At 35.6% G+C, this 24,534-nt stretch overlaps 1 protein-coding gene across 1 annotated transcript in view; it reads right to left on the reverse strand.

Annotated features, from left to right (window-relative positions):
• Nucleotides 1-24,534, reverse strand: part of Hel89B (histone acetyltransferase 1) — an 863,997-nt gene that overhangs the window by 36,940 nt on the left and 802,523 nt on the right. Inside the window, exon 37 of the mRNA XM_090405810.1 lies at nt 2,590-2,681. Coding sequence (XP_090261936.1) covers nt 2,590-2,681 — 92 coding nt within the window. The remainder of the gene's footprint in view (nt 1-2,589; nt 2,682-24,534) is intronic.

Here is a 24,534-nt window from a genome sequence, read left to right on the forward strand (position 1 = left end):
ATAAGTATCAGGAAGCTGTATATGGGGGAGCAATATCCAGGAAGAGGAAATTCACTATGGTGTGCCTCAGGGATCTGCCCTGTATGTTAATGATATTGGTGAAGATTTGGATGGGGATATTCAGTTGTTTGCAGGTGATGCCAAGTTGGGACAAATTATGTTGAGTAGAGAAGATGTTGTGGAGAGGACCTGAATAAATTGAGTGAATGGGCATGGAAATGGAAATACGAGTTCAATATCGCAAAATATAAAGTTTTAAAATTTGGTAAACAAAGATGGGATGTAGAATTTATGCTTGGTGGGGATATATTGTTGAAGGTGGAGGAAATAAGAGATCTTGGGGTGATAGCAGATAAAGATCTAAAATTTAGGGGACACTGCCAAAATTGTGAAGACAACACAAAGAATTCTGGGAATGATGCATAGGACACTGACTTATAGAAGTAATGAGATTCTTGTTCCATTGTATAAGGCCACACATGGATTACTGTACAAAAGGACAAAGAGATGTTAGAAAGGGTCCAGAGGTAACTGACTAAGGTAGTTTCTGGAATGACAAATATGAGGTAAGATTGAGAATATGCAATATACAGGGTCTAGTAGTTAGAGGAAGAGGGGATGATATGATACAGACCTACAAGTTGGTAAAGGGTTGTTATAGGATCAATGATGGAAAGGTTTTACAGCAAACAGTGGGAGATAAGGAGAGAACAGAGGAGTAAGAAGCAGGTTTTTTGCATGCAGAGTTGTGAATGTTTGGAATGCATTGCCTGAGTTTTTTTGAGTGTGTTTAAGTATGGTGTGATGAGCTGTATATGACAAATGGACCTCCTAGATGAGTCTTTGACTCCATGGCGTGTTGGAGTAATAATAATAATAAAACTATAGATATGACAAGCACATATTTACAGATATGAGTAGCACACAAGCACATATTTCGTGATTTTTCTCATTATGATAGTACATTTGTCAAGGTAGGAAGATAGAACCTACTTTGTTTAACAGTCTATTAGCTTGATTTATAACTTTTAAATATTTAGACTTGTGGTATGTGGGCCTCCATTTGTACCATTTGTACTACCCTTGCCTTGGCCCTTGCAAATGTTAGGGCGAGGGCCTGTATAATCCAATCCAAAATTTTCCAATTTATGCAACAGTCTTCAAAGCTATATCCTGTCAAAATCTTAACAAAGTCTAAAAGTATCATGGTGCATCCATTCCCCTTGTCTAACTACATGGTTAACATTATTGCAAAATATGATCAAGTTGCTCAGACATGATCTTCCCTAAGTATGTTCATGTGGTTCATTGTAAACTATAGATTCCAATGGTATCAGGTGCCCATTTAGGTTGGGTGTGCTGTCATGTTATACAACCCTGAACGTAAATTTGGAATGAAATTTATGTTCATACCAAAACATGGTATGAACGTAAATTTAAGGAGGCCTGTGAGATTCTTATCAATCATCCTAATCGTAACAATAATGAAGGTCTAAAAATCACAAGCTTATGGAAGGCACATATTCTACCCACTTAACCTTTCTCCCTAAGAGTTAATTTTAAATAGAACCAGAGGAAATGCAGGATCCTAAATCTAATATAACAATTGTCATGTTAAATTAGGACATCACTTTCACTGTAACAAAACTATCTGTATGAAAGAATGTTTCTCTGATCTTGTCTTAAATAGAATATAGCTTTGATGTAGTTAATTTATTTCATTTCATTTATTTATTGTAAATTTATTTTATTTTCACTAGAGCTTAGGCCAGTAGAATAACTACTGATCAAATCATTGTCTCTTCAGCATACTGTGTGAAATGTAATTTAGCTTGTCTCTGTATATATATGTGTGTATTCCAGATGATGACCTTAATATGAAGGTCAAAATGTTGGGAAATTAAAATAATTATTTATAACACAGTTGTAGAGTCCATAATTTGTGTAAAATGAATGCTGATCGCTGTGTAACACTAAAGGAAAGGATCCAACACGTTAAATTTCAGTAACATTCCTCTTTGTTGCTGCTGTATTGTTCTCATTCGGTTTTGGCACCATTTTAATATTAACAGCATTTTAAAAATATCAGGACATGTATCAAATACTATAAAGACACAAAAAATCAGCAATAATATTACAATAAAAACTAATTATTCTAAGAAAATAACACAAACAGATAAAAATCACAAACTTCATAGGAGGGCTAAACACACCAACCTTCCAATTTTTATACCTGATTAGTACATCACAGGTGTCATTTTCCAGATGATTCTTGTCATTCATCGTTAACTTTTGCACAGTTATTCTTTCTTGTGCAAGTTTTTCCAAGTTAGGAATATCTTACACCATGCCTTTTCCCTCCTACATCTTAACAGTCTACAGTATTTAGAAATTCTGCATATGCATGGGCTAAAATTAGCAACTCTTCTCATATGGACTGCTTTTATAAAGATAATTTTATACCCAGAACAAGTTACACTGAAGTTACATGTATGCAGTTTCGATGATACTGCAGTTTTATTTATTTACTGTCTAGTCACTAATTTCTGCAACATTGCTACATAAGATTTAATACATAATGTAATTTACCCCATTATTTTCTCTTCTAAAGTTCCTCTTGTGATCAATCGGTAGACATTAACTACTTTTTTTTGTCCAATTCTATGAGCTCGATCCATGGCCTATAATATAGAAAAATTTAAAGTGAAACAAAAACACATGAAAATGCCCCATTATTACATAATTAAATATTTAAAATTTTAAATATTACATAATTAAAAATGTAAGGAAGAAAAAATATGATATATTCTGGCATACAAGGCAACTTCACATAAGATGATCTGGATGATCATGGAAGATGACCATAAATTTTACACTTAACTGCTGACAACTTTTTACATATCAGCAGTGTAAAAAGTAATTTCTACACAGCTTTTTACACTTTTTTCTATGCCCACTTTGGATAAGCAGACATAGAAAAATGTGTAAAAATCATAATGAAACCTTAGGCCAATAAGGTTTCATTAGGATTATACGAAAAGACTATATGCTTATCTTAATGAATTCATTTATTATATACAAATATTTGTATACAAAATATATTAATATACTATCAGAGAGAGAGGGAACGTATGTGGAATTATAAGGCAGTTGATTATAATAGTCTTAGATATCAACTTGGGAAAGTTTCGTGAAGGAAGGAATTGGAAGGCCGGGATATCATTCCAAATACTGAGTACTCTGGATGTCTGTAAAGCTATGGGAGTGGATGGTATTTCACCATGGGTTTTGAGAGAATGTGCTAAAGAACTGACAGCTCGAGTTTTGACCTGGCTTTTCAATGAGTCTGTCTATGGGAAAGGTGCCCAGGGAATGGAAGGAAGGTAAGATAGTGCCATTACATAAGGGCGGTAGCAGACTGGAAGTGTCTAATTATAGGCCAGTTTGTGTTTCATCAGTAGTTGTTAAGATCTTGGAGAAATTAGTGAGGGACCATATACTGCATTGTGCAGATGAGGTAAATGTCATCTGTGAGAGTCAACATGGATTTGTTAAGGGGCACTGTTGTTTTAGTGATATGATTGCCTTTTATAATAAAGTGAAAAGAGAGCAGTGGATGAAGGAAAGGCATATACTGCCATTTTTTTGGATTTTGCAAAGGCATTTGACAGGGTGCCACATATAAGCTAATATTTGAGTTGCAGTACATGGGTTTAAATGTTGGGTTAGTCAACTGGATTCAAGGATTGGCTATCCGATAGGTATCAGAGAGTTGTGTATGGTGGGGGCAGTATCAAGGAGGCAGAAGGTTGCAAGTGGAGTCCCACAGGGCTCAGTACTGGGACCTATATAGTTTAACCTTTATATCAATGACATTGTCAGTGAATTGCATGGGGATATTCAGTTGTTTGCAGATGATGTGAAGCTGGGAAAGGTTATTAGTAATAGTGCAGATGTGGTAGCCCTACAAGAGGATTTGAATAAACTAGACAGATGGGCAAATGAATAGGGTGTCGGTTTAATGCAGTAAAATGTAAGGTCTTGAGGTTGGGACACATTGATGGGACACTTCATACTCTGTTGGAGGAGTCGTACTGGAGGAAGTAGGGAAGACAAGAGATCTGGGCTTAATGATTGATAGAAACTTGAAATTCAGGGTCATATTGCAAAGGTAGTGAAGGTAACACAGAGGATTGCTGCAATAATGAGAAAGACACTGACCAGCAGTGATAAAAGAGATATCATTCTATTGTATAAGACCCTGATCAGACCACACTTAGACTATTGTTCTCAAATTTGGTCCCCAGGATTTGAAGGGGATAAATTAACTGTGGAAAGGGTATAAAGACAGATGACAAAGATGGTTTCAGGACTGTACAATGATAGTTATGAGGATCGGCTGAGGGAATGTGGACTGCAGAGTTTGGTGGATAGAAGAAGGAAAGGTGATATGAAACTTTTAAACTGTTGAGAGGTGGTTACAGGGTTGACAGGTGGTTACTGGGGAGTTCTTTCGCTTGGTGGAACAGCAGGATGGAGTGATGATGGGGCCTTCCCTGGAAGTTACAAAAGGAAGCTGTGAGGCAAGAGGGTGAGGAGTGGTTTCTTTGCATGGAGGGTGGTTGAATCATGGAATGCATTGCCTGATAGAGTGGTGAGAGCGAGAATGGTCAATGAGTTCAAGGAGTGGTATGATAGACTTGGTGTTTCCTAGGAAGGATCTCCCGCAATGAGTCTTTTGACTCCATGGAGGCCTCAATAATAATAATAACAATAATAATAATATTAATATTCTAATTAATATAATCTAGAAGCAAAAGCTAATTAGAACACATGGGTCTATATAACATCACTACACAGCATACGTTATTGTAGGAGCTAGACAATCACTTGACGATGTTTACCACTGCTGGTTTTCAGACCCAGAATATAAGACAAACCCCATGTTTCAACAATATTTTTCTTAACCTCAAATATCACGTTATATGCCAACATATATGGTAATCTCTTTCTAAAAAAAAAAGCTAAGGAATAAAAATAAAGTTGTAACACACAGTGAGAGAAAGAAAACAAAAATTTAGGTTACAAAAATACAATTCAAAAATTCAGTATTTTATTTTTTAAGACAAAAACAAACTCATGCAAAGTTATGAACCTACAGTTTTTTTTTTAAATAAAAAACACTAATAATAACAAAACTACCAATAGTTTTGTTATTAAAGTACAGCACCTGAAATATCAAATTAAAACTTCATATTTCATTTTTCTTTAATAGTTCTCCACACGAAATTGAAACAATACAATAATCATCATCATCATCATGTTTTTCAAGGATTTAGACCTATAGTGGCCTTTCTGGCCTTATAAGTCATCATTGAATCTCCTTAGAGGATGTCCTGTTTCTGTTTTCCTAATGGTTTGTAATTTAAGGCTTATTTTGGTAATCTTTCTGATTTCATTCTTTCAACATGTACCATCCATTTATGCTTATATTTTAAAATTTTTTCTATTACTGATTCCTGGTTTAATTCTTTCATAATTTCTTCATTTCTTTTGTGATCAAATAGAGTATACTTCGCAATTTTTCTCATAAACTTAATTTCAGCTGTTATTAATCTTTGTTTGTCTTTTTGTTTTATTGTCCAGATTTCACTTCCATACAGGTAGGGCTAATGTATTGTATGCTCTTATTATTATTATTATTATTATTATTACTACGGGCTACTCCAGGGAGTCCTTAGACTCATCGAGGGAGGCCCTAAACATCATGTTCACACAACTGTTCAACATTCTCACAGTATCTATCATACCTTGCCTTGAACTCGCTCACTGTCATAGCACCCACAACAGACTCTGGCAGCTTATTCCACTCATTTACCAATCTAAAAGTAAAGAACCCAGCTCTAACACCCCTGCTAACCACGCTCTTGCCCAGCTTCCATGGGTGTCCCCTAGTTCTCCCACCACCAGTCCTGATCTCAAAAATATCCTCTGAATTAATCCTATAGAATCCTTTTAGCAATTTGAATGTCTCAATCATATCTCCCCTTTTCCGCCTATCAACTAGTTTCTGCAACCCACAAATCTTCAACCTGTTCTCATATGGTTCATTCCATAGACCTGCTATCATCTTAGTCACTCGCCTCTGGATCCTCTCCACCTCCTCCCCATCAAGAAGGAACCGAGGTGACCAAATCTGGGCACAGTAGTCGAGATGAGGTGTTATCAGGGCTCGGTACAGAGGTACAATAACTTGCTTGTCTCTGCTCGTTAAGGTATTTTTCAACAACCAAGTGAGTTGATGAGCTGATTTAGCTACTTTCGCAATGTGCCTGCTAAACTTCATCTCCCTATCCACCAACACTCCCAAGTCCCTGGCCTCATCAATCTCTTGGAGTACAGTTCCACCAATGTGGTATACTGCTGCTAATCTTTTCACTCCGAAATGCATAACCTTACATTTTGTCACATTAAATTGACATCCATTCTCCTTAGCCCAGAACTCCAATCTATCTAAGCCATCCTGCAAGACTTTGACATCTTCTGCATTCACTATCGCCCTCCCCAACTTTGCATCATCAGCGAACAAATGAACTGTTCCACTTAGATCTTTCCCTATATCGTTAATGAACAGATTAAACAGCAGTGGTCCAAGAACAGAACCCTGTGGCACACCACTAGTCACAGGCCGTCTTTTGGACTCTACTCCAGAATAAACTACTCTTTGATATCTCTCCATCAGCCACCCAGCTATCCATCTCACCAACCCTATATCCATTCCCATATGTTGTAGTTTACGGATTAGAATTCCATGTGGTATCCTGTCAAACGCCTTTGCCAGGTCCAGCAGTATCACTGTAAACCCATTTCCCTTATCCAGTTCAGCCGTCACCTTGTTATAAAACTTGAGCAAGTTACTGAGGCATGATCTACCCTTCACAAAGCCATGCTGTCCTCTGTACAGTATCTCATTTTCATCAATCCATTCCTGTATTTTTCCCTTGACTACTTTCTCCAAGACCTTGACAATGACTCCTGATATGCTGATCGGTCGGTAATTTTCAACCATATTCTTGGATCCTCCTTTATGCAGTGAAACTATTTTCCCCTCTTTCCATGCCTTCGGGACTAAGCCAGACCCGAGACTCAGATTAAACAACATGGTCAAGGGCACTGATAATTCCTTAGCCGCTTCATGCAAGACCCGTGCCGGTATACCATCCAATCCCACAGATGTATTCACATTAAGGTTCTGTAATAGACTATTCACCTCCACTTCGTTCACCACAATTCCCGTATAAACTAATGGTTCCTTCATTTTTTCAACGTCACCACCTGGATGATATACTTTTGCAAAGTGCACGCTCAGTAACTCCACTATATCGACTGGTTCAGTGAACTCTTTACCATCGTCATTCCTTAAAATCATTTTGCTATGTACAGTTTTTTTCTTGCTTGCAGCATATTGAAAGAACTGTTTGGGATTCTCTTTTGCTTGCATAGCTAGTTTCCTTTCATAATCGGCTTTTGCTGTTTTTACCATACTCGTTACCCTTCTGGCCTGCACTTTATACCGTTCGTGTGCCTGCAGGTCACCCCTTTCTTTAAATTCCCTCCATAGTTGTTTCTTTTTTTGCAGCTCAAGCTTAATGGTGTTATTCATCCATTTAACCCCTACTTGTTTCACTATTCGGACCTTAGGTATACAATCAGCCATAACCTCCTGTAAATGCTCTTTGACCACTTCCCATGCTCTATCGACGTTCAGCCCTTGCAGTTGTACATGCCATGGCACTGATCCAAGCAATCTCCTAAGCTTGTCATACTTGCCAGCACGGTAATTCCACATATACCCTGTCTTAATCACAAATTGCACACCTTTAGCCACCTCCCAGGTCAAGACCTTATGATCACTCTTACCAATAGGTGGCAACATGGTCATATTCATTACAGTCAAATTTTGAGATGCAATTACCAGGTCAAGCACTCTCACACCCCTAGTATTTTCAATTACATGCTGTTTCAGATAGTTATCCCTTAATAATTGAATAAAATCCATTTCCTTCCTCACATGTGTCCTCTCCTCCTTCCAATCAATGTTACCATAGTTGAAATCCCCCATAATAATTACCCTCCTTCCACTCATTTCATCAATTTGTTTATGCATACCATCTCCACCATCTATTCCATCACCTGGTCTATAGCAGCACCCAACTGTATATTTTATTCTGCCAGTGTCAATCTCATACCAAATAGCCTCAAATGAGCTCCTTTCACTATCCTGCAATACTTCAGTTCTCCTTGGCTGCAGTTCATCAGCTATCATCAATAATACCCCTCCCCCAATTTTATTCTCTCTGTCCCTCCTAAACATACTATAACCTACACATTCTATCCCACTAACTATATCATCTTCCGTCAGCCATGTTTCACTAATGCCAATAACCTGTGGCCAGGAAGAGCCAATGAAGGCCAAAAATTCTTCCTTCTCGTTCCTAATACTCCTGGCATTAGTATACATGAAATGCAGTGATCCCTCCTATCTTGATGCGTTATTGTAAATGTCCCATTCCCATTTTTTGTCCTTAGTGCTGGCTCAGGTACATTATATACATTTTTACACTCAACTGTCTCACTGATGTCTGGATATCCACTCCCCCCCCCTCCTTGGTAGTTCTAGTTTCCCTGGTTCTGCACATCCATTTTCTTAGTCTAATTTGTTTTAGAACTAGATTAGATTTAAGTATAGAGGTAATTACACCTGTTATTTTTAAATATTTTGCAATTTTCAAGTTTATATCTTTTCATTTTCATATGTAATCATACACTTAACCTAGGTAGTTAAATGAATTCACCTGTTGTAAAATCTTGTTATCTATTACTATTTTAGTTCTTATTGGATCTTGTCCTTTAAAGGCCATCGTTTTTGATTTTCTGTTTATATTATCATTCCATAATCTTTGGCTACCTCATTTAAATTTAAAATATCCTTCTGTTAGTTATCTTCAGAATTTGTAATTATTATTTAGTCATGAGCAAAACAGAGAATGTTTAAGTTAACTGTAGGAGAAAGTTTAATACCTTGATTGAAATTTTTATTCCATTTTATTATTATTTCATTTAAATAAATATTAAAAAAGGTTGTTGAAAGGGGGACATCCCTGTTAGCCTCCTTTCTTTATCTCTCTTGGATATGATAGTTCATAATTTAATCTTGTTAGTATTTGATTATTTTCATATATACTTATGATAGCTTTTAGAATATTATTTGAAATTTGTCTTTCTTTTAATATGTTAAATAAAATACTTTTAACTTTATCAAATGCTTTTTCAAAGGCAATAAATGCAATATGTGTTTCTAAATTGTATTCTCTTCTTTTCTGTATTATTAATTTTTGGCAAAATATTTCAGGTCTATACATGATCATCCATTTCTAAATCCATTTTGTAATTCTAAAATAAAGTTTGAATATTTTATTAGTTTGTTATTTAAAATTCTGCTATATGTGGGTGGTCTGAAAAGTTCTCAGCCTCAACCATAAATGGCAACACTATCAGCAAGATTTTTTTTTTCCAAGTTGGTACACCTGTCATAAGCATCGATGTGAAATTGCAAGTTTCTATTGAGTATTTTTTTATACAGTGGTCAGAAGCCAAAGTATTGTCTGTATCCCTTGAAATGGATAAAACTGAGTATCGTGTGGTTATAAAATTCTTCGTAAAAGAAGGTTTAATGGTAAAAGAAATTCATTCAAAGTTCATAAAAGTTTATGGGCACTCTTCTCCTTCGTTTTCGGCAATTAAGAAATGGGTTGCAGAGTTTAAACGCGGCTGTACTAGCCTTGAATATGATCCACATGAAGGACGTCCAAAAAGTGTAACTCCACCAGAAATCATTGACCAGTGCACGATATGTATTGGAATACCGACGAGCCAAAGAGCATGACTATAGGCATTTCAAAAGAATGTGTACGATACATTTTACATAAAGAATTGCAAATGAAAAAACTTTGCGCAAGATGGGTGCTGCACAGATCAAAAATGCACTTGCACTTGCACGAAAATCTCTGAACAGTGATTTTAACAAGAATAAAACTGATTTTGTATGTTGATTTATTACTATGGATGAGATTTATATTCACCATTACACACCAGAATCCAAATAGTGGACAGAAGCCAGTTGTTCAGCGACAAAGTCGGTTCCACCAGCAGAAACGTCATGGCATCGGTGTTTTGGGATGCTAAAGGCATTTTGTTTATTAATTATCTTGAAAAGGATGAAACAATAACAGGGGAATATTATTCTGATCTTTTAACCAGACTAGATGAAAAAATTCATGAGAAAGACATGTTTGCAGAACAAAAAAAAATCATCTTTCATCAGGACAATGTGCCTGCCCACAACGGTGTTTTGGCAATGGGAAAATTAAGGGATCTGCACTATGAATTGTTGGAACATCCACCCTATTCCCCTGATTTGGCTCCCTCTGACTTCTATCTCTTCCCAAAACTAAAACTCTTCTTCACTGGTCAGCATTTTTATTTCAATCAAGAGGTGATAGCAGGTGTAGAGGGGGGGGGGAGTATTTTGCAGATCTTACTGAGAACCACTACAAGGATGGGAAAATGATGCTGGAGCATCACTGCAATAAATGTATTAGTAGTAAGTGAGATTATGTTAAAAAATAAAAATAATTTTGAAATTATAAATTTGTTTTTTCATTGTTAGGCTGAGAACTTTTCAGACCACCCACTATATTTTATTATTATTTGTGACACCTCCAAGGAGTCTGAAGACTCATAGTGGGAGAACACTCATTGTACAGCTCACAGTCTCCACCACTACACCGATCCTCTACCATAACAGGATTATTTATAACAAGATTCCTGTTATAAATAACTATAGATAATTTAGAATACTAATACTTCTATAATTTTTAGGGTCATCTCTATTATCGTTTTTAAAGATAGGGATCACTATTGCTTTTTTCCATTCTATAGGTGGGTTACTTGTTGAATAGATTTTATTTAAAAATAATAAGAGTATTTATTAAAATAAAGAGCCAAAAGGCTTTAGTTCGACAATGCAAAAATTATAAAAATCAAGTGGATATTAAATCCAGCATTATTTCAAAGCTGAATACAGAAACTTTAAAAGTTTCATATGAAATTTGACCAGAGAGCTTATGGGAATACACTCACTGGCATTTATGAGTTGTCCTAGCTGGATCTTGGTCATAGTGATCGTGTCTCTGGCTAGTGCAACTCGTAAATGCTGGCAAGTGTATTCCCATAAGCTCTCTGGTCAAATTTTATACGAAATTTTTATAGTTTCTGTATTCGGCTTTGAAATAAATGCTGGATTTAATATCCACTTGATTTTTATAAATAATAAGTCTTTATTTAAACCTTATTCCTGCATATTTATATAATTCTGATTATAATTAAATGTTTGCCAGTTATCTTTTTAAAATATGTATCTGTCCACAATTCTGTATAGAAATTCCACTAATTTCAATTTTGTGTCTAATTTTACGCTTTCTTTAGCATCTGTACTTAAATGTTTCAAAATCTTATATACATTGGGTCTTATTTTATATAAATCATGTCCTAAATTAGAAACAAATTTGTTCCATGATTCTCTCTGTCTTTTTCTGACTTCTCTTTTAGCTATGCTCTTGTTCTTTTATATTCTATTTCATCTTCTAATATTTTACTGCTTAACCATTTATGATAGGCTTTTTTTTTTTTTCATTTTGATTATTTCTTTGATTGTATCATCCCATTTTTCTTTTTATTGAATTTTTTGGTATTTTCTTTCCTAAACTTTCAGTTCCTGCTGTATTTAGTATCGTTTTTATATTAAGCCATTCTATTTCTTCATTTTGTTTTATTTTATCTAAATACTGGTTAATTCTTTGTTCATATGGGCATTGTATATTTGTACCATTTAATAATCTAGTTTTATAAAAAAAATGTTTTAAATTTTCTTTCTGTTCTTATTACTTGTAGCCATTTAGGTGGTAATCTTAATTTTATTTTAACGAGGAAGTGGTCACTACTTATTTCAAATCCTCTGTAGACTCTAACATCTAGAAAAACTTTGACGTCTTTTCATTTAAGATAAAGTAATCTAATATTGATTTACATCCCCTTGCTGCCCAAGTACATTATGTATGTCTTTATGTTTATATAAAGAATCCTATATAATAAAAGGCATTATTTTGTTATTATTTCCGTATTTCATTGGACAATCTTTTTGTCTATATTACTGCAGCAAAGCTGTGGCAATATCTGTTAAGGCAATATAAGTTTATGATACTACATTCATACCATCATTTCTGGTTATCGCTTTCATTCTTGATTTCTTTGCATGGAGGATGGTTGAACTGTGGAATGCATTGCCTGATAGAGTGATGAGAGCAAGAACGGTTGATGAGCTCAAGGAGTGGTATGACAGACTTTGTGTTTCCTAGGAAGGACCTCCCATGATGAGTCTTTTGACTCCATGGAGGCCTGAATAATAATAATAATGATATGATAGCATTTTTTTGAACATTGCAGTATAACAAATCAGTACCATGGACTACCTTCGGATAGATACGCTAGAGAATCCTGTTTTGAGCCCAAATCTGGTACTTTCAAAAAATTATTTCAGGCTTCCAATTCGGTTAGTGATAATCATACTGATCTACCACCTAAAGAATTCAAAAATCCTATGCCACAGCAGAATTTCAACTAACAAGTGGGATGAAAATCAGAGATGATATCAACTCAACTAACAAAGTTAGAGAAGATTTCATTATATGCATGCATTGTTCAGTCTGAAATTAATAATTTCAGGCTCATTAATTAAGTATTAATTTCAGAATCAGCACCAAACCTACAGGAAATGATAAATATACTGTATATAGAGCACAAGAAAATAGGTCTTGAGATAAATAGAGAAAAAGAAATGTTCAACAGGTACTTAAGAGCAAAAACAATAAAACTTGATGAGTCAATAATAAATTTAGTTTAATCCTTTATCCAACTGTAAGCAAACAAATGAAGAAGAAAGGTTAAGATATGAAACTTTGGATAAAAGAATCAAACAGTTATGTAAAAGATTGAAAGAAAACCGGATAAATAGGCAGTGCACTGAGATAGAAGAATTACAAAATAGGAACAAAACCAGAGAAGCATTCCTGAAAGTGAAAGAACTTAACGGAAAAACAAAACGCACACAGTCTAATAACATCAAGGACAAAGATGGAAACAAAAGTCATTGATAAAAAAAAGTTAAATGGAAGATGGATGGAGCACTTATCATATCTCTATGATGATGATAATGGTAACATGTTGGATGATTCACAACACCTTAAGTTAAACGTAACAACAGATACCACTCTACCCACAAGAAAGGAGGTAGAACATATAATTAAGAATCTTCCTAATAATAAATCCCCTGGGTGTGATAATATTTGAGCTGCTGAAAGCTTGGACTGGCAATAATAACAACTATTTAGTGGAATCCATTCAGGACATCTATAAAACAATACAATTACCTGAAGTTTTTACAACATCTATCTCTATACCAATTCCAAAGAAACATAATGCAATCCTCACAAAATTGTGAGGATTACAGAACTGTGAGCCTAACATCCCATGCATCTAAAATTATTTTAACCTTCGTTAACAAACAAATTGAAAGAGCTATAAGCAGTAAATTGAGTGAACAACAGAAAGGCTTCAGAAGAGGAATGGGAACCATTAATGCTATCCTGAAACTTAAAATACTAATAGAAATATCACTTGTAAGAAATAGGAACATTTACATATGCTTCATAGACTTTCAGAAGGCTTTTGACCAGGTAAAACATAATAAAATGTTCAATATATTAGATAAATTAGACATAGAAGATCATGTACTTAAGATTATAAAAATGATTTACACCAAACAGAAAATGCAGCTGTTTAACTCTGAGACTTCTGAAGTGAAAATAAAAAGAGGAGTTAGACAAGGTTGTATCCTTTCTCCAAATCTATTTAATATCTATAGTGAGACAGTGATTAAAAAGATTGAAAAAAAAACAAAAAACAAACAGGAATTAGTATCAATGGCATAAAATACAACAATCTTAGACATGCTGATGATACCATTCTAATAGCAGAAAACAGAAACAAATTAATCAAATTACTGCAGCTACTAATTGAAGAAGGTAAAGAATTTGGATTAGATATAAATGCAAAAAAAAAAAAAGACCAAATTTATGAAAATTTCAAAAGAAAGCAGATCCGAGTGAGAAATATTCATAAACAATATGAAAATTGAACATACAACAGAATACAAATATTTAGGCACCTACTTTACTGCAGATGGAAAGCAAGATAAAGAAATAAAAATAAGAACAGCCATAGCCAAAGATGCCTTCTGGAAAAATAAAGATCTATTCAGAAGTTCTGTGAGTATCGAGACAGAGAAAAGAATGATAAGAACATTAGTGTGGCCAATTTTCACATATGGAAGTGAGACCTGGATATTCAAGAAGAGAGTAAGGCAGCAGATAATGGCCTTTGAAATGTGGTGCTATAGGAGAGCTCTGAAAATCCCATGGACAGAACACGTGACAAATACAGATGTCCTACAGTGAATGAGAACACCGAGATCTTTGTTACAGGAAATGATCCAGAGAAAGATGAGATTGGCAGGACATGTACTGCGAGGTTCAGCAGGACAGAGGATACTAACAGTTTTAGAAGGAAAAATTATGGGTAAAGGATCAAGAGGCAAAAAACGAAGGACATGGCTTGAAGATATAAGATCATGGACAGGATCACATGGCTATGCAGAAACAAAAAGGAAAGCCACCAACAGAGAGAACTAGAAGGACATGGTGCTGCACCCTCTCACTGAGGAAGCTACATGAAGAAGAAGCAAACAAAGTTTGTGCCTGAAGTATCTTCAGAACTGAGGCAACAATAGAAATAGCCTCTTCTTGTATGTACTTTTGGCAACTTTTTGAAATTGAAAATGGATTACTGAGTGAAATTAAAAGAATACATTTAACCTGGTATTCATTTCGGAAATTGAACTACATCTCCAAAAATGACTTGCCCATCTGCCTGAAAAGTAAAGTATTCAACCAATAATAGCTCAGAATCCTGGGCACTAACTAAACAAATGAAAAAACAAATACTGGTGCCAGAAAGAAAAATGGAGAGAATCATCCTATGAATAACACTAATGGATGAAAATAGGAAGGAATGGATCCAGGGCTGCCGCTACAGCATGGGCAAACTGGGCATTTGCCCAGGGCGACAAATTTTCATAAATTTATACAAAATTTTCAGGCATATTATTTTTTAAATATTTTTTATTTATATTACACAGCACGAGTTTATATTATATAAATTTATATTTATATAAAATATTTATGTATTTTAACTATTTATATTTATAGTTTATATTTATATTACATGGCACGCAGTGACATTCTGTGACTAACTTCATCGGGAAGCATTTGGCAAATCTTGTTAATTATGTCGGGATGCGGAAGAAAATGGTTGTCGGGGGGCTCAATACCATAAAAGAAAAACGAAAATAGACACAAATATTAAAAAAATAAGTGGTTCCTTGAGTAAATTCTTAAAATCAGATAATTCTAACTGTTGTTAAAACTATTGTTGTTAAACTGTTGTTGTGTTGGTGAAATAGTTGCTTCAACTTCACAAAGTCGAGAAACTAATGAGAAAAATGTAATGTTAGAAATTATGGAAGAACCAATCTCAGAAGTGTTGGAAGAAAAGCAAAATACAGAATTTACAAGAATTTTTACAAGCACTAGCGAAACTCAAAGAAGTGAAATTTTGTATTTTGAAATTTCCTGCAGAATGGCCTCAGATAATTAATAATTCATTTGGAATGTTCATGGTAGAGAAGGGACCGGTACAAATTGGTAACTCTGATGAAGAAAATAAATTTAATTTTCGCAAGATAGTCGTGGTCGCCATTTCAAACCATTATATTACAAAAGACAATTACATGATGGTGAAGTAGTGCGAAGGTAGTGGTTAATATATTCCCATAAAAACAATACGGTGTTTTGCTTTTGTTTCAAGTTTTTTTCGACTATTCAAATTGAGTTGACAACAGTAGGTAACAGTGACTGTAAACATTTATCAGAAATTTTATCTGACCATGAAAACAGCAAGAGAGATTTAATAGTTCATAACAAATGGATAGAATAAAAGGCCGAAACAACTACTGATACGACTCAACAGAGAATCCTGAATGAAGAGGAGCGCAACTGACAAAATGTATTGGAAAGGCTTTTGGCAATTGTGCAATTTTTAGGACAGCAGTGTTTATCCTTTCGTGGATCATCAGATAAACTCTACGAACGCAATAACAGTAATTTTTTTAAAACTGGTGGAATTAATAGCAAAATTTGATTCAATACTGTCCGAACATATATTGAGAATTCAAGGCAAACAAATAATTCAACATTATTTGGGCAAAGTATACAAAATGAACTCTTTCATTTTCTAGAAAAGAACATAAAACAGAATATATTACGTAGGGTGAAAAGAAACTCAAAATATTATAGCATTATTGTAGACTACAAGTGATATTAGTCATCTGGAACAAATGTCTATCATTTTGCGATACGTCTCTACAAATAAGGAAAATGAGCAAAAAAAAGTAGAAATTTGTGAGGTTTTTTTTAGGGATTTGTACCAGTTAGTACTACCACTGGAGCTGCATTATTTCAAGTAATAATCGAACAACTGGAAGTAAATGGTTTGTCAATTGATAATTTAAGGGGACAGGTTATGACAATGGCTCAAACTTGAAAGGGAAAAATTCTGGCATTGTTGATATTAATTCTCAAGCCATTCTATGCAGTTGCCATTCTCTCTTAACCTGATAGTAAATGACACAGTAATGTCATCAAAAGAAGCAATTTCATGTTTTAATTTCATTTAATCTTCTTTAATACACAGATGGGATGTATTAAAGAAGCATACTAAATTAACATTAAAACCACTATCTGCTACGCAGTGGGAAAGCCACATAGAAGCCATTCAATATCAACTGGAAGATATTTATGTCTCTTTATTGGAAATCACTGGCGAGTGTATGGATAAAATGGCTAGACATGAAGCTGAATGTCTAGCATTGAAATTGCAGAATTTTCAATTTCTATGTTCTATTGTTACTTGGCACAACATTTTAAACCGTATTAATACTGCCAGTAAAATGCTATAACAAATGAATATAGATATTTTGGCAACTGTATGTGAGTTAGAAAAAGTTATACTTTATTTAGAAAGACACCGATGAGATGAAGGCTTCGAAAATACCTTGAAAGAAGCAAAAGTGTTGGCAGATCAGTTGGATATTGTCGCAGAATTTGCAATTACTTTGTCTGCAATACCAAGGAAAGCCAGAAGACAATTTAATTATGAATCAGAAGATATGCGATTCATAATTAGAATCGCATATATTCGGTAAAAGAGAGATTTCAACTTCAAACGCATAGCACATATTTTTCATTTTTATATGACATTCACAAATTACAAGAAATTGAGAAAAGTGATCTTGTTTTAAAATGTAAAAATTTAGAAAGTGCCTTATCTGATTATACCAAAAGTGTAAAAGACATATATGCAATAGAACTGGCAGATGAATTGGATGTTTTATCTAGCCGTGTTAAGAAAGGAAGCACACCCTTAGAAGTACTGAGTTATGTAAGTCAACATGATTTATTCCCAAACGTGGCAGTGGCTTTGAGAATTTTATTAACATTACCAGTAAATGTTGCGAGCTCTGAAAGAAGCTTCTCCAAATTAAAATTAATTAGTAAATTATCTTCGTTCATAAATGTCTGAACAACGACTTGATGATTTGGCATCTATTTCCATCGAACACGAGCTTGGGGCACAAATTCAGATTTCAAGGAAATTGTTAAAGAATTTGCAGCCCAGAAAGCTCGTAAAGTACATTTTTAACATTTCTTAGCAGTGCCTTTTTGTTTTTGTGAGTGAAAATAACGAACAGTGAAACTATTGTAGTAATGTAAGTGAAATTAAAATATTTTAAATAAAATTAAAATTTAAAAACATTGGAAAATTTCTTCCCACTTCTAATAGGCAAGGCATTTCAAAAAACAATTTTTTTTTTTTCATTTTATGTAGGGGCATCAAATCCATGTCTTGCCCCGGGTGGCATAAACTCTAGAGCCGGCCCTGAATTTATCAGATCACAGACAAACATCTTGGATGCAATAAAAATTGTAAAAGCAACCAAATGGAGATGGGCAGGACATCTGACTAAGGAACAGACAATAAATGGACCAGAAAAGTAACAGAATGGACACCAACCAGAAAAAAAAGGACACCACCCAAAAACAAGAAGGGCAGATGAAGTAGAAAAATTGGCTGGAAAGAGAAGGATGTCAGAAGCAGAAGACTGGGAAAAGTGGAAGATCATTGGGGGGAGGGCTTCATTCAGCAGTGGATCGAAAATTGCTCAGAAAGAAGAAGAAGAGTGTTCAGTCATTTTGAATTTAACACATATTAATGATATACACTCCAGGTAAATGAAATAAACAAAATTAATTTGTTATGTCTAGCTGATATACTTGGATTATGTTAGTATTGTGTCAGAAGAGAAATTTAATTTCTAAGCTGCACAAAAGCATTATACACAGGTAAATGCAAAAACACAAACTGTGACAGAACTAGCAAAGAATTCAAGTCCTTGAGAATAATCTTTCAGGTTTGAATTGAGGATGGGCTAGGCTATTGGCCTAAATATCTTAAAATTAGTCTCCCAAATCATACATAGTATAATACACAATACCTACTAGTTAGGGAAAATGTTTTCCACTGATTCAGTCTCAAAAATAAGTGTTTAATTGATTTTATATGTGCAAAAGCATGATCTGCTATTTCCCTTGTCACAGTGGTTGTAACATGTAGATTTTTTTTTTATGTTCTTTAAGATAAATATTTATTGTTTTTTTCAGTTGAACTAAAGTTCGAAATACTGTGGTGTTGCACCAAAGGATGGAGTAGATCTCTGAAGGGAGCATAAGGGCTGTTAATTTTCTTTGGCAATCTTTTCATGTGTACCTCACAGATTCCTTCACATTTTAAGTAAATTCCATCAGAGAAATAAAAATAGTTTGTTGCGAGCAAAAGTCCTTTTTGTTTTTAAATCAACTTTTATCTTCATATTATATGAAATCAAATCACCAAACGATTTCATGAAGGGCTGTTAATTTTCTTTGGCAATCTTTTCATGTGTACCTCACAGATTCCTTCACATTTTAAGTAAATTCCATCAGAGAAATAAAAATAGTTTGTTGCGAGCAAAAGTCCTTTTTGTTTTTAAATCAACTTTTATCTTCATATTATATGAAATCAAATCACCAAACGATTTCATGTTTATTAAAATACGTTTTAATATTTTATTCTTCAGGTTCAGATCACAATAAATATGCAATATTTATTGTGATCACAATAAAATCACAATAAAATATGCAAAAGTGTAAAGGTTTTATTTTTTAAGATACTGAGAAAGCCAGAGATCTGGGAAGTTGGTGGATAGGGAATTCAAGTTCAGAGGACACACAATGAGAAAGTGTCCAGGGTAGCACATATAGTATTACTTCATCATTGAAGAACATGCAAGTAGTGCTAAGGAAGCTAGTAGGTTATCATTCCTCTTTATAAGGCTCTCATTCAGATTCATGGCATCTGAATTACTGTGCTCAGGTATGAGAAAGTGGTGAAGCAGATGTAGAGAGGAGTGATCAAAATGGTGAGTGGTCTGTGGAAAGCTATATGAGGACAGAGTGAGAGTTTGTGTGTTGCACAAGTTGGTTGATACATGGCCAACAGGGGATATGACAGAAAACTTTTGTTTATGAAAAGGGTTTTATAGGATTGATAAAGAGGAAATTTTCCAATACTAGGCTAGAGGGTATCATCCATGGAAATTAGAGGACATCAGGGCTAGATTTCACTTAGTAAATGGTGAATGAGTGCAATCTGATGCCAGAGGCTGCTGTGAACGTGTTCAAGGAATGATATGATAATTATTTTACTGGCTTCCTGCAATGATCTTTACACTCCATGGAATTGCAATGCAATAATAATACTATGGAAAGACATTCAATGACAGAATAATACAGTTTAGGGAATGGATTTTTCTGTCCATCACTTGTTAAACTGCATTCTTGTTCAATTTTTCGTTTTACATTTATTTGTCTTAAAGGAACAATATACACAAAAAATAACAAAATGTTGTAAAAAAAAAATCAGCCAACACCTTTTATTCCCTCATAGGGAGTAGGCCAGGCCTATATACCCTATCTAGCTTTTGGAGACTGAGTGGGCAGTTCAATCTCCACCGGTAGCCAATCAGAAATAGCTGGCCCATGTCTATCACTAATTATAGCAGCTACCGATGAAGAAGCTGGCAAACAAGTGCTGCCATCTCTTGGTGTCTAACCCTAACAAGATAAGTGACTTCCTCAGGTGTGCTGTGACATGTTTGAGTTTTTGCAGTTTTTACAACATTTTGACCTGTGTAGCTCAGTGGAAGTGGCACTTGCATCCTCTGTGCTTGGTCGCTTGAAGTCAGACTTAAGTTCAAGTCTAGTCGCCGACTGGAGGAACTTTTTCTAAGCCTTTCTTCGGCCGATTCCCGAGTTAGTCAATCTCTGGCATGGGCAAGTGGGTTTTTTCTCCCGGAAACTCGGTTTTTTTATCCCATAAACTCAAGAAAATTGACCATAGTACCCACATTATTTCAGGCAGTAACATTGTGGGTACTATGGTCAATTTTCTTGAGTTTATGGGATAAAAAAACCGAGTTTCCGGGAGAAAAAACCCACTTGCCCATGCCAGAGATTGACTAACTCGGGAATCGGCCGAAGAAAGGCTTAGAAAAAGTTCCTCTAGTCGGCGACTAGACTTGAACTTAAGTCTGACTTCAAGCGACCAAGCACAGAGGATGCAAGTGCCACTTCCACTGAGCTACACAGGTCAAAATGTTGTAAAAACTGCAAAAACTCAAACATGTCACAGCACACCTGAGGAAGTCACTTATTGTGGATGAATATGTGCATGAACATTCATGCTTCTTGATTCTCAATAACTTCATGTGCAGAATCTGTATTATTTAATTTCCTTAAAATACATCAGAAAAGGCAGGCTGCACTAAAAATGTCAACGGGCATCTCTGAATTAAAGCCATCTACACACTGTGAAGCTTTATCCCTTGTTTATTGTTAAGAGGTTCATGTAAGAGAGTAACCCCCTAGACTATCAAAATAATAGTTGTTTCCACTCCAATGCCAAAAGTGAGTGATATTTTATATCCAAATCTTGGTGAGGTTACACATCACTGATCTGTTTATCTGTGCAGATTTTAAGTTCCAATTAAGACTTGCCACAATTGCATAAAATCTTGTATGCACTTGGATAATCCGAAATAAAGGAGATGAATTGGTCGCACTGATAGCATCAACCTGGCCAAAGATTATTGGGATCTCTGGGACGTGGTTGATGGAGGATAATATAATAACCAGAATTGAAGTGGCAGGGTACAACATTTTTCAGCAGGATAGGAAAAAGTGGGTGGAGTATGGTTATGATAAGTGATGACGTATGTCCTCTAAGAGTGGAGGCTTTGGAAGGTAGTGACACAAATAATGTGAGGTAGAAGTGGCCAAGACAGGATATTTAGTGGAGTGTTGCTATAAACCAGGGAGCACAGGGGGGGGGGGGGGACCAGGAGATGTTTAGGCAGTTGAGAATGGCAAGTGCCTAGAATGATTGTTATGGGAGATTTTAACTATAGCAGTATAAGCTGGGAAGAGGAAAATGCAAGTAGTAAGAAGGGGGAGAGAATTTCTGGAATTCTTGAGGGACAAATGTCTTCAGCAGCATGTAATAGAGGGAACACTTCTCCCACCAGTTGGAGAGAGTGACCATGTGGTTTTGACTTGGAAGATGAACAGACATGCAGGTGTATCAAAGAAAAGGGAACGTATGTGGAATTATAAGGCAAGTGATTATAATAGTCTTAGGTATCAACTAGGGACAGTTCCATGGAGGGCAAAATTGGAAGGCCAGGATATCATTAGTGCTTGGAAAATTGTGAAAGGTTATTTGTTAGCAGCAATAGTAAGCTGTATTCCATGGATGAAGAAGCAGACACAATTTGGTGTAAAGTGAATGACAAACAATATCAAACAGGAACTGCAGTTGAAAAAGAGATTATGGAAGAGATGTAAGGAGAGGGGTGGAGGACAGATACACGAAGAGTATAAGACGCAGGCAAGGAGAGTGACCAGAATGGTGAGGAAGGCAAAATTGGAATATGAGAAGAGATTGGCACTAAGATCCAAAGAAAATCCTAGGGAATTTTTTAGCTATGTGGCCAGTAGACAGAGAAACGATTGTGGAAGAACGACATGGCAGGATAAAATGGGAAGAGTTCTTTCACTTGGTGGAGTGACTGATGCGGAGGACATAGTGGACTTGTTCAATGAGCACTTCATTGGAGTATTACATCCTGGAGGAGGTTTTCATAGTAGAGGGATAGCGCAGGTTCAGGGTTTAGAGGTGCAAGAGGAGAGTGTGTTCCAAATACTTAGTACTCTGGATACCAGTGAAGCTATTGGACTGGATGGTATTTCACCAAGGGTTTTGAGAGAATGTGCTAAAGAACTGACAGCTCCATTGACCTGTCTTTTCAATAAAAGTCTGGCTGCAGAAAGGTACCCAAAGAATGGAAGGAAGGCAAGATAGTGCCATTGCATAAGGGCGGCAGCAGATTGGAAGTGTCTAATTATAGGTCTGTTTGTGTGTCATCAGTAGTTGTTAAGGTCTTGGAGAAATTAGTGAGGGACTATATACTGCATTGGGCAGATGAGGGTAACGTTATCTGTGAGAATCAACATGAATTTGCTTTAATAATATGGTTGCCTTTTCTAATAAAGTGACAAGAGCAGTTGATGACGGAAAGGCATATACTGCCATTTTTTTGGATTTTGCAAGGGCATTTGACAGGGTGCCACATTATAAGCTAATATTTAAGTTGCAGCACATGGATTTAAATGTCGGGTTAGTCAAATGGATTCAGGATTGGCTGACTGATAGGTATCAGAGAGTTGTGTATGGTGGGGCAATATCAAGGAAGCAGAAGGTTACAAGTGGGGTTCCAGAGGGCTCAGTACCGGGACCTGTATTGCTCAACCTTTATATCAATAATATTGTCAATGGATTGCAAGGGGACATTCGGTTGTTTGGAGATTATGTGAAGCTGGGAAGGGTTATCAGTAATAGTATAGATGGGCAAATGAATGGGGGTTTTGGTTCAATGCAGCAAAATGTCAAGTCTTGAGGTTTGGGATCCATCGATGGGAGGATGCATACTCGATTGGAAGAGGTAGGGGAGACAAGATACCTGGGGGTGATGATTGATAGAAAACTGAAATTCAGGGAGCATATTGCAAAGGTGGTGAGGGTAACTCAGAGGATTGCTGCAATATTGAGAAGGATGTTGACCTGCAGAGATAAAAGAGTTATCATTCCGTTGTATAAGACCCTGATCAGACCACGCTTAGACTACTGTTCTAAGCGTGGTCTGATCAGGGTCTTATACAATTATTCTCAGATTTGGTCTCCAGGATTTGAAGGGGATAAATTAACTGTGGAAAGGGTACAAAGGCAGATAACAAAGATGGTTTCAGGACTGTACAATGTTAGTTATGAGGATCGGCTGAGGGAATGTGGACTGCAGAATTTAGTAGATAGAAGAAGGAGAGATGATATGATTTAGACTTATAAACTGTTGAGAGGCAGTTACAGGGTAGACATTGGAGAGTTCTTTCACTTGGTGGAACGGCAGGAAGGAGCGATGACAAGGGGCCATCCCTGGAAGTTACGAAAGGAGACTGTGCACAAGAGGATGAGGAGTGGTTTCGTTGCATGGAGGGTGGTTGGAGCGGGAACGGACAATGGGTTCAAGGAGTGGTATGATAAACTTTGTGTTTCCTAAAAACGACCTCCCACAATGAGTCTTTTGACTCCATATATGCCTGGATGATAATAATAATAATATGTGCATGAACAGTCATGCTTCACGATTCCCAATAACTTCATGTGCAGAATCTGTATTATTTAATTTCCGTAAAATACATCAGAAAAGGCAGGCTGCACTAAAATTGTCAATGGGCTCAAAGCTGATTATTTGCATATGCTATTTCAAGCTAGGACAAGTCACTGAAGAATATTTAGTTAAAAAAAAAATTATTGAATATTCTTCAGCTTAAAAATTTAAATTTTTCTTTCTATATTATTATTATTTTTTACACAGTCAGAATATGCTGCTGCAGATAAAAGAAGAGAGAACAAGAGTTTTACCACACGACTGTAGGAAGCCACGAAATGGACTGGAATAATATTTGCATCCTCTTTAAAGCAGATTATTATCATTAACAAAAGATCTCCATGGAGACAAGACTCTAAAGT

This window comes from Typopeltis vanoorti, chromosome 15 (assembly GCF_054136105.1).
Source record: "Typopeltis vanoorti isolate ZY-2024b chromosome 15, IOZ_Tvanoo_1.0, whole genome shotgun sequence".
Classification (NCBI taxonomy): Eukaryota; Metazoa; Arthropoda; class Arachnida; order Uropygi; family Thelyphonidae; genus Typopeltis; species Typopeltis vanoorti.